Source organism: Maylandia zebra, linkage group LG10 (assembly GCF_041146795.1).
Source record: "Maylandia zebra isolate NMK-2024a linkage group LG10, Mzebra_GT3a, whole genome shotgun sequence".
Taxonomy (NCBI): Eukaryota; Metazoa; Chordata; class Actinopteri; order Cichliformes; family Cichlidae; genus Maylandia; species Maylandia zebra.
The window spans coordinates 7,707,517-7,718,002 of record NC_135176.1 but is presented as its reverse complement, the minus strand read 5'-3'; the positions used below and the strand labels follow the sequence as shown (position 1 = coordinate 7,718,002).

Sequence of the window (10,486 nt, the reverse complement as noted above, 5' to 3'; positions counted from 1 at the left end):
TTACTGAGTGATTTGTCGGTGAATCCCAATATTCTCTGCCTGATGGAAAACCCCTTGAAAAAATGACACAGGTATCCAACTGTGCTTGTAACACAAGACTTCTCCAGCTGCTGATAATGGTCACAAGCTAACCTTCCTCACTTTCAACTATGAGGGCAACAGATGTCATCCTGCTGCCAGATCTGACCACTGTGTCCATTTTGTGCTTACAAAACTGCAATGTAACACAACACTTTGTTGTCTATATTCTCCTTGTTGTTTTGGCAGTACCATTAATAGATGGTGCCATGTCCTGATATCTGTGAAACGTGGGTGGCTGTTTGAATGAAAACAGAGATTCCTCACATCCTTTTTGTGTCACTTAGGAAACAACCAGTGTCATGTGATTCCTGGGAAAGATTTTTGTCTGAGCTGTCCTCTTCTATCAGGCTTGACCTCAGACTACCATCAATACAATACCAACAGCTTCGGGCTTAATCAGTGAAAACAATCCAATACTACTAATTAGGCTTGTCTGAACCAAGATTAAAAACAGCTGGCTGCAATGTTGTAGTAGAAAAGTGTAGCCCACTGGTTACATCTCAACATTACGGGACACCAAATTAGAGGGACTGAGCGAGTGTGAATCTGTGTTTTGCAGGCGGATGGCCAGTCAGGGAGCCATGCGAGGCCAGCGCGTGGTGGAGAGTGAATGCAGGTGCTGGAACCCAGCCGTCTGGCTCCTGGTTTCTCTGCTGGGAACCCTCGTCTTGGTAGCCGTCAGCATTCTGTTGAGATTTGGTGAGTGCTTGGAAATGGGAGTACGTTCAATGAATTGCTGCACATAAGGGAAGACCGTTCACTCATGATGCTACCTGAATGTAATAATGCAGAAAGCTTTACTTCATGTCATGTGATAGTAGACAACAAATTATGTTTGTTCTGCATCATCATTGCTGTGCATTGTTGTCCATTACAATGTGACAAAAAGAAAAGCTTAAGGAGTTTATGCTTTTCTTTCAGATTCTCGGTGACCAGTTTTGGATAGAGCAGCTTATTAAATTATGTCATTTCCCATAGGGGACATATTCCCACTAACCAAAGGCTGGACTGTGGCTGTAAGAAGTCTAAAATCTTAAGTATGCTGTACACTTCCATTAGATTATTTTTTTTCAGTGAGTGCATTCAACATACTGTCTAATCCATGAATTCACTTTGAGATTTGGGACATCTCCCAAAACAGAAAATGTTGCCATGGAGATGAATTGAGCCAGTTTGTGACACATGAGATGATTTCTTCTGTGCCACTGTTTAAGCACATTCGAGGCACTAATAATGCTCGAGAACCTGGTGTACTTGCAAGTAAACGCCCTGTAGATGAGTGCTTTTGTGTCCACAGCCACTACCTGGCCAGTGTTTCCACAGCAATAGTTGGTTAAAAGCCCTGCAGTTGATTTTGAAGTGAGACAAGATCAATTTGACTCACTGAATCAACACGTGGGCACAGCAACTTATTTAAATGTGCTGACAGCACATAACTGCTTTTGTCTCTGGACAGAGCCAACAGATGACGAAACGTGTGCCTCACTAACCTTTTAATTTTGTGCTTTAATTTCAGGGGACATCAAAATAAGCAGACGGGCTTTACCCGGTAAGTAACATCCAAGTTAATCGCCACTTACTTTTCTATTTCCTTGCGATCCGCTCTTCCAGAAAACAAATGCAAACCCTGCATGAGACCTTAGGTTTCATGTATGTTCATGTTTCAGAGTCACAAACACATGGGACCAGCCCGTGAAGTGACCCACATTGGGTGCAATGGTTATCTCTTTAGTGTCTTTGTTCGGTGCAGAAATCTGAGATATTGTATTAGTCTTCGGGCATAGACTGTCCTCCATCCATTGTGGGATGTAGCCTCACATCACAGGGTTGCACATGGACCCCTTGTGTTTTGCATAGCAATATATATACTTAAGCATGAAAATGCTTCAATGTAGTCAGCTTAATATAAAGTAAGCTGTACTTGATGAGAGTATTTGCAAAAGTTAAAGCAGGATGCTAACATATTTCTGTAGCATCGGGTACAGTCTGAACAGGCCTGCTGTTGTGATTTCAGTCTGTCTCTCATGTTACAGGAAAATAGATATAGTAGATATAGTGTACAGTAACTATAGAACAACAAAAACCACCTTTCATCAAATAATTTAACCATACACTCTCACTTTCTTTCACATGTCCAATCCTCCCTTTGTTTTCAGACAGTGGCGTGCAAAGCCCAGTGAAGACGGAGTATCAAGGTAAGTTTGAAATAGACAGTGACCTCCACATCCAGTCCACACATTCACATCCATCTGGCAACAGCCTAAAACATTCGGGGTGAAAAAATTATCTGCATCCTAGTCACGTCATGAAAACCTATCAGCGTCTGGCTGTATGTCAGTGAAAGAAAGTACAGAAGGTAGCACAGCGCCTGGGGCTCTTTAAACAAGGTCACTTTCCCAGCTCTCCATTTCTCTAATCCCTACTTAATTGCTATATAACCTCCTATCCTCCTCCTGCATCCATTTCACTCACTTCCAAGGAGTCATGTGGCTTATTGATAGCCTTAATTTAGGATTAGACTTTTTTTTCCCAGAGGAATTTTTTCTTTCCTATTACCTGTCATTACATTAGAGCCTGGCCAGTCTCTTTTCTTCATATCAGAAGCACATGTTTTCAAAATGTCTCCTCTGAGAGAGAAAGCCTGACAAATATTTTCTGCTCATCTCTCTGAAGTACAACTGATGAATGGGCGGAGCAGGTGTGAGGGCAGAGTGGAGGTGCAATACAACGGCTCGTGGGGCACCGTGTGTGATGACGATTGGGACATGGTGGATGCAAATGTCGTGTGTCGTCAGCTGGGATGCGGGGTGGCTGTGGCGGTGTCCAGCAGCTCTAAGTTTGGACAGGGCACTGGGCTCATCATGTTGGATAATGTGGACTGCAGAGGAAGTGAAATGGAGCTCAGCCAGTGCCGTAGTCTGGGGTGGGGCATCCACAACTGTTACCACTATGAAGATGTGGGTGTCACCTGCAGAGGTAAAATACAAAATTCTAAGTGGATAAAACCCCAAGTGGGAGGAGGAAAAAAAGGAATAAACATAATGAAATTGCTGCTTTTCTTTTCATTCGGCCGCTAGAACCAACCTTGCTGGGGTTCAGAGGTCTTGAGGAACCCAGCACACCACCCCAGTCCATATCTGGTTTACGTAAGTGCCCTCTGCTTTTATGAAAATGAGACTGGTCTTCTGCCAGTGTATAGATAGATAGATTATTGAAACAGATACCTAACCCAGCAAAACATGAAAATTAATATAATAAATATGTCATGACTGACATTTTGTTCATATAAAAATTAAAGCTGCACTAATTTGTATACATAGGTCTATACAAAGTCATTTGTATGTGAGTGTGTTAACTCACTGTATTATAATCATTTACCTACAGAAAAATGATCCTCAAAACTGAAGTTTCTCAAATGTGAACTGAAGTCTTGTAGAGACTTTCAGTTCACATTTGCTGTTTTACTGCACTTTTTGCTATTTGTCCTTCTCTCATGATGGATGTGGACCCAAATGCAGAAAACAAAAGCCATAACCTCTATTCCAGCATAGCAGGAGTCCAATAAGTGTCAAACAACAAAGTCCAAAACCAGGGAATACTCACAAGCAGCCATGCAGGAAAAAAACAGTGAACAAAAACAGCATGACACGACAGAGAACTAAGGCCAGCTGAGGCTTTAAATGCCAGGGACTAATCCTGGAAAAAACAACAGCTGGGGAAAATAAAGAACAGGTGAAACACATGAATGATAACAGCACAGGGGATATAAAACTTAATACCAAATACAGGAGAGAACTAACTTGCAAAGTAAAGCAGGACACGAGTGACAAACGGGGCACAGAGACAAAAACTCAAGTTAAACTGAAAGCAAAGAATAATATGAATAACCAATAACCATAAACTGAAAGAAAGATTATAGTAACAAGCCTAGAAAACAAACTCTAAACAAAACATAAAATATAGCACAAAGAACTAGATTAAAGCAACAACTCTAAACATATATGACACAGAAAACCCAGGTCATGGGATGACTAAAGGTTCAAATGAAACAAAAAACTGCTCAAACTTAAAGCATACTTAAACCCAAAAGAAAACTATGGACCATGACACTCCGAGCCCAAAGGGAGAACGAACTAAAACCAACAAATTGAATTCATCTGGTGGCCATAAGCATGCCTGCTTATATTACTCTGTTTTGGTTGGATGTGCAGCTGGCAGATGTGTGTGAATTTGAAATTGAATGTTTGATTACATAGCAGTGAGGGTTTTTTTGTTTTTCTCCATACCATAATGCACCCAAGCCAATCTATTGTCGTAGGTCTAAGCATCTAAACCAACAGGTGTGAAGATTAACTCCACACCTGTATGTGGAGTTAATCTTCAGGGGACAAAACTGATGAAATTGCTTTAAGCAAAAGATGCTGCACTGCCTCGCTGTTAAATAAGCAGATTAGGTTTTTCATATACTTACATCAGTGCAATACAAATTTTAAAAGTAATATATAAACAAACAAAGTATGACACAGACCACAGGGAACACCTTTAATTTATGTTGTATACTGTAAAGAATTCACCATCAGATCAGTTTTTCTTTAGATGATTTTCACGCCCTAATCAAATTGTTGCTGACAGGTGGTATGCCAGATGTTGCCACGAAATGCAAGGGCAGGTTGCATTAAAGAATGAACAATGGTTTATTTTGTCATTGTGCTCAGTCAAAAATGCGGGAAGACTCACAAAATGAACAACTTCATTAATCAAGGAACACAAATAGAACTGAAGCAATATATTATTTCAGTTCACCTTCAAAGACTTGTGGGATAATGGAAACTTTTGAACACGCCCCAAAGGCCTCATGAATTCCAGGCCATACCTATTGTTTGCTGGGTTTGCCTTTGTAGCAGTCATCCTCTTGTGTTTTCTTATAATCCCCCAAAGAATTGTGAGAGACCAAAAGAAGAAGAAGAAGAATTTAGTTAACAAGTTGACGTATCTAGCTACTTTTCCATTAACCACTATGTAACCCTGTGGGAATTGAGTAAAGGCGTCCAAATTCAGGGCTTTCTTAAATGATGGACACATAAGAATGGCTATTGTCTCCTTGTTTCTGTCCACAAAGAGGCATATGATGACAACATCTGTGCTTAGTGCAATATTAGATGTCAATTTAGCGCTTCACTTTTGGTTTTTCCTCTGCACTCTGTAGTGTGCATTGTATTGCCTTCTTTCTGTGTATCAGTGTCAAATCACAGCAGCTGCTGTTCCCTTTGATACCCCCAAAATGACATACATAGAGAATCTAATAAAAACTTACAGAGTATAAAAATATGCTCTGTAAAGAAAAAGCTTTATCAAGATTAGTGCCTACAAATCCCTCCCTCTCCTGCTTACTTTAGGAGATGGCACCATCCGTCTGATTAATGGACAGAACTCGTGCCAGGGCCGAGTCGAGATCTTCTACCAGGGAAACTGGGGGACAGTGTGCGATGATGACTGGGTACTCAACAATGCCAAGGTAGTATGCCAACAGAGTGGCTGCGGCAGTGCTGTCTCTGCACACACCAACTCCTACTTTGGCTACGGTACCGGGCTAATTCTTCTGGACAACGTCAACTGCCAGGGCACGGAGCAGGACCTGACTAAATGCAAGAGCCTGGGTTGGGGTAAACACAACTGTGGCCATCATGAGGACGCTGGGGTCACCTGCACCGGTACTCTTAGAACTGTCACATTAGCATGAGTAGCACACCTGCAACTAAGATATTAAGTTCACAATTACACTTTAGCATGATAGCCTGCCAGAGTGAAAGTTATGTTATGTAAGTGAAACTTATGGCAAAAATTTAGCAAGTATCAGAAAATCAGTCAGATTCATCTTAGCTGGACAGCAAAAATGTCTGCACAGAATTTAGTTGCATTTCATAAAGCACTGGTATAAATTTTATTTTTCACCCACTTTAGGGTCCACTACTATACCACCAGTAGCAACAGGGGCCCAGAGAGGGCTGTGGGGAACATTGAACACTGAAGGTAAAACGTACCATTCACTACACACTATGTTCAACTTTGTGCAAACAAGCTCAGTCTGATTATTGCTTCTGTTCACCAGCCTGTTCCATTTGTTGTCCTGGGTTAATAATTAATAATAGGAACAAAATGTGCATTTTGATATATGACCAACAGGGTGAGCCATTCTTCCCCTGTTGATCATATACATGCTGCACCACAGTGCCACAAAACAAAGTGGTGCATGTGTTCCATAACCTAACCCTGCCATCATAAACGGGTTGTCTGGTGTATTCATGTATCAAGTAATTGTATTTTTTCTGTCTTCCCCTACAACTACACAAAAAGTTCCAGTCACCAAGTCACCAAGCACAACAACAACAGTTACAACAACAACAACAACCACCCAAACAAGAGGTAGCATTCTGTTTGATGTATAAAAATTAAGTGTGTGTGTGTGTGTGTGTGTGTGTGTGTGTGCGTGCGTGCGTGCGTGCGTTTTAGTATTGAACACTGTGCACCATCAGCAATGTAATCTACAAAGAAAAGAATTTCTAGTCTAAAATTGCAATAACGCATCCGTGTGTTTCGCCTCTTGCAGTTACGTCAGCCATTCGTGTGGTAAATGGCAACAGTAGCTGCCAGGGTCGTGTAGAGGTCCTCTACAAAAATGTTTGGGGGACAGTGTGTGATGATGACTGGGACATGCCCAATGCCAAAGTAGTGTGTAGGCAGCTTGGATGTGGCGCACCTATTGCAGCCAAGTCCAATGCCTACTTTGGCCACGGTTCAGGCCCAATCTTGCTGGACAATGTGCAATGTAGTGGATTTGAACTAGAGCTATCCCAGTGCTTCCACCTGGGGTGGGGTCAGCACAACTGTGGCCATCATGAGGATGCTGGAGTTATCTGCGCACGTAAGACCTTATTTATTTTCTCGCAGCACTAAACTAGGCTTCATTAAACATACACTTATAGCACGTGCATATACTGAACTTGGTAAATGTCTGTAATGTCTGTACTATTGTCATATGAACAATGTTGGGAAGGTTACTTTTAAAATGTATTCCACTACAGATTACAGAATACATGCCCCAAAATGTATTTCGTAACGTATTCCATTATGTTACTCAATGAGAGTAACGTATTCTGAATACTTTGGATTACCTATTATATTATCATGCTTTTTACAACTACATGAATGTACTATTGCTGTGTGAATTATTACTTTTACTGAATGTTACTCACCATACCAATACCGATTAGATTTTTTTAAAATCTTAATATAAAATGAGTAACAGTAGGGTGGACATTAGGTAAGGCTGCACTTTTTGCAGCGATCTCGTATAGAAAACTGTTTCACACGTATATAAAACAGGTCCACGGCTCTGAACCGTAGTAAAGGGACCTCTGGGTTCCGTGTCAGGCTTGTAGATGAAAACTAGCTTTACTTTGTTGTCTGGGTCAACCTTGCTAGCGAGAGACAGAGAGAGGCGTTGAAAGGCTGCTTCAATAGAATATTTTGTTTTGGAGAAAAACACGAAAAAGGTGTACAGTCGAGTCTTAATAGCTTACTTACAACTGGGCTCGTCAGGCACTCTTTTTGGCTGCAGTGGTTATTATTATATTTGCATGCTTCCATCACCCGCTTCTGGTCGGTGACAGCTCATACTTTTTGACTCTCCTTTTTCTCCCTCCCTCGCTCACAGACACATAACGGGTATGGCAGTCGATTCTCCCTGCAGCACGGACTACACTGCCCATGAGGCTACATTCTTTAGGGCGATGCCTGTAACACTCTGCCTATTGCCTTCATATTAAATCATTTTTGTGAATAATTTTTAAAAATATTTCTTCACGTCATTATGCGGGCCGCAAGTAGGTGTGACATGGGCCGCGAGATTGAGACACAGACATTAGAGCATCTTAATGCGTGTTTTGTCAAAAATAGAGAGGCTATAGTTAGGCATAGCCAAACATATGAAACAGGAAAATACCGCCGTGTAATCCCTTTATTTCAGCAAAGTAACTGTATTCTGAATACCACCTTTTTAAATGGTAACTGTAAAGGAATACAGTTACTCATATCTTGTATTTTAAATACGTAACGGCGGTACATGTATTCCGTTACTCCCCAACACTGCATATGAACATATGAATGACTTCTGGCTTTGCGGGAACTTCATGAGTTCCCCTAAAAGCCCATACCACCTATGTATCTAGTCATCTACACCCGCCCTGCTGGGCTGGCCAGTTGCAATGCATGACTATAGTACTTTGAGGACGAAACAGCCCAGAGAGCATGAAAAACAGTGGATGAGTCAAGGCACATCAGCGTCACTGAATGCCTCCATGCCAAATATGACTTCTTTCAGGCTAAATCAAAAGCACAAATATCCTCTTTTATATGTACTGTAAATCCTTGGTTCCAAATTAATCAGGAAATGTTTTAATGCAGTTTCTTTTTAACAGTAGCAGTTGCTTTGAGTAGTTTTGCCTTTAGTAAGTAATTAGAACAGATAAAGGGGTGTAATTTGTGCAAACATCTTTACAAAAACATAGTCTGTTATAAACAGACTGTTATAAACAGACTTTGCAGAGGCAATATCTTGATGAAATTGCCTCTGCAAAGTCTGTGTCTGGGTTATTGGCTTCTAGGAACAGAAGAAGCAAACAGGTTTCTTATAAGTCATTAAAATCCCTGTTAGATAAGTGTGATATTACTTTTGTGACCTAATATTCAATGACTATTCCTTGAATACATGAACATAATTCTCTCTTCTCTGTTTCCCCTTAGCTTTTGATCCCCAGTTTTTTGATCTTGCAAGTGTGCGTGAATTCAGAGTAACAGAAACAATACCAACAACCACCACCGCAACCACCACACAACCACCTGAAGGTAAGTCACATATACCCTCAGTTATTTCACAATAATGTCACCTTCCTCTGGACTGATTCTCAGAAGCAATCAATGCTCAAAGTTTAAAAGAATTGTTTTTTATGTAGGTTTGGTAAGACTGGTGGGTGGCCAGCACCGGTGTGAGGGTCGAGTGGAAATGTACTTGAATTCAGGATGGGGCACAGTGTGCGATGATGCCTGGGACCTCCCAGATGCCCAGGTGGTGTGCCGTCAAGTGGGCTGCGGTGAAGCCATAGCAGCTCGGGGAGAAGCTTACTTTGGGCCCGGCACGGGAACAATCCTGCTAGACAACCTCAAGTGCAGAGGTACTGAGAGATCCCTGCAGAGCTGCTCCCATATATCCTGGAATGTACACAACTGCGACCACTCTGAAGATGCTGGTGTCACCTGCTCGCCATCATGATTTCAGCAGAACCGCACTCCCACCAACATGTGTTAGGATGTGGGTGTACCGTCCTCGGACTTGTGTACATTATGTAAATAACAGCTGACACATTGCTGAAGTAATATTCCACCATCACCAACATAAGTAACAGTTAATATGCCATTCCATGATTATATTCTATAACTATATAAGCCTATTAAGCACTTTATAAATATATTATGTAAAACAAAATGTACACAGTTGTTTGATAAATGAAGAAAAGTAAAGCTTTTAACTGTCTGTCTTTCTGTTTTTGTTAAAATATATACTGTACATGTTATTTTTCACTTAAGGAATATACTTGAGGAAGTCTGTGGATTAAAGCTATTTTTACAGAACAGCCTCTGCTCCACAATCCACAAATATGTATGATATAACATAAATGACACTGTATACTATAATCTATAACACTGAAATACACATAAATAAATGTGGTATAGCTTGTATATACATGAAATAACTGTGCTTTTATTCCATAATTATTTATATATATATATATATTAGGGGTGCAACGATATTCATATTGATATTGAACCGTTCCAGTCGGGCTACCAAAATTTATCTCTGCCCTGCCCGTCGGCCTATTGTAGGAAGGAAAAATATATGTCAATGCTTTTGCATTGTTTCGGAAATATAGCTGGGTAATTATGTCATTGGCATTGGTGAGCCACTGTCAATATGTGACATATTGAAATCGCGTTTGAATTTGCGCTGGGTTTTTTGCTTTCACTTTGCAATCGCGCGAACTGTGTATAGAGAGCGACAGCACTGATTGGTGAGTGATGATAATTTGCGCACCAATTCCTCTGACATAGTCTTATCAATCGTTAGCTTACTATGCAAACATGACAAGTGAACTCTCCCACAGCAAGCTTAAACATGTGAGAGGTTGATCGCGCAGAGAATCGCTGAGCGTTATGTGAGTGCGCGTGTAAAAGCAGCAGGATATATATTTTAGTTCTGCTGAGCCAAATAAGACAGGTCAGGGTGAAGAAGTGACAGCCAAAGAAAAGCTTACCACAAAACGGAAAAGTTATGACAAATCAGACTATAAGG

General features: G+C 41.0%; 1 protein-coding gene across 1 annotated transcript; it reads left to right on the top strand.

Moving 5' to 3' along the window:
* Window positions 1-547: 547 nt before the first annotated feature.
* On the top strand, window positions 548-9,770 carry LOC101480794 (scavenger receptor cysteine-rich domain-containing group B protein). Its single transcript, XM_004557454.3, has 11 exons — window positions 548-780; window positions 1,598-1,630; window positions 2,238-2,276; window positions 2,755-3,057; window positions 3,159-3,227; window positions 5,478-5,792; window positions 6,043-6,111; window positions 6,436-6,504; window positions 6,689-7,003; window positions 8,884-8,985; window positions 9,093-9,770. The coding sequence occupies exons 1-11, from the start codon at window positions 645-647 to the stop codon at window positions 9,407-9,409; spliced, it is 1,767 nt and encodes a 588-aa protein (XP_004557511.1). The 5' UTR covers window positions 548-644; the 3' UTR covers window positions 9,410-9,770.
* The last annotated feature ends 716 nt before the right edge of the window (window positions 9,771-10,486 follow it).

Coding starts and splice junctions, on each gene's coding strand:
- LOC101480794 (XM_004557454.3), top strand. CDS start 645: ATGGCCAGTCAGGGAGCCATGCGAGGCCAGCGCGTGGTGGAGAGTGAA. Junction 1,631..2,237: donor AAGCAGACGGGCTTTACCCG/GTAAGTAACATC, acceptor CTTTGTTTTCAG/ACAGTGGCGTGCAAAGCCCA. Junction 8,986..9,092: donor CACCACACAACCACCTGAAG/GTAAGTCACATA, acceptor TTTTTTATGTAG/GTTTGGTAAGACTGGTGGGT.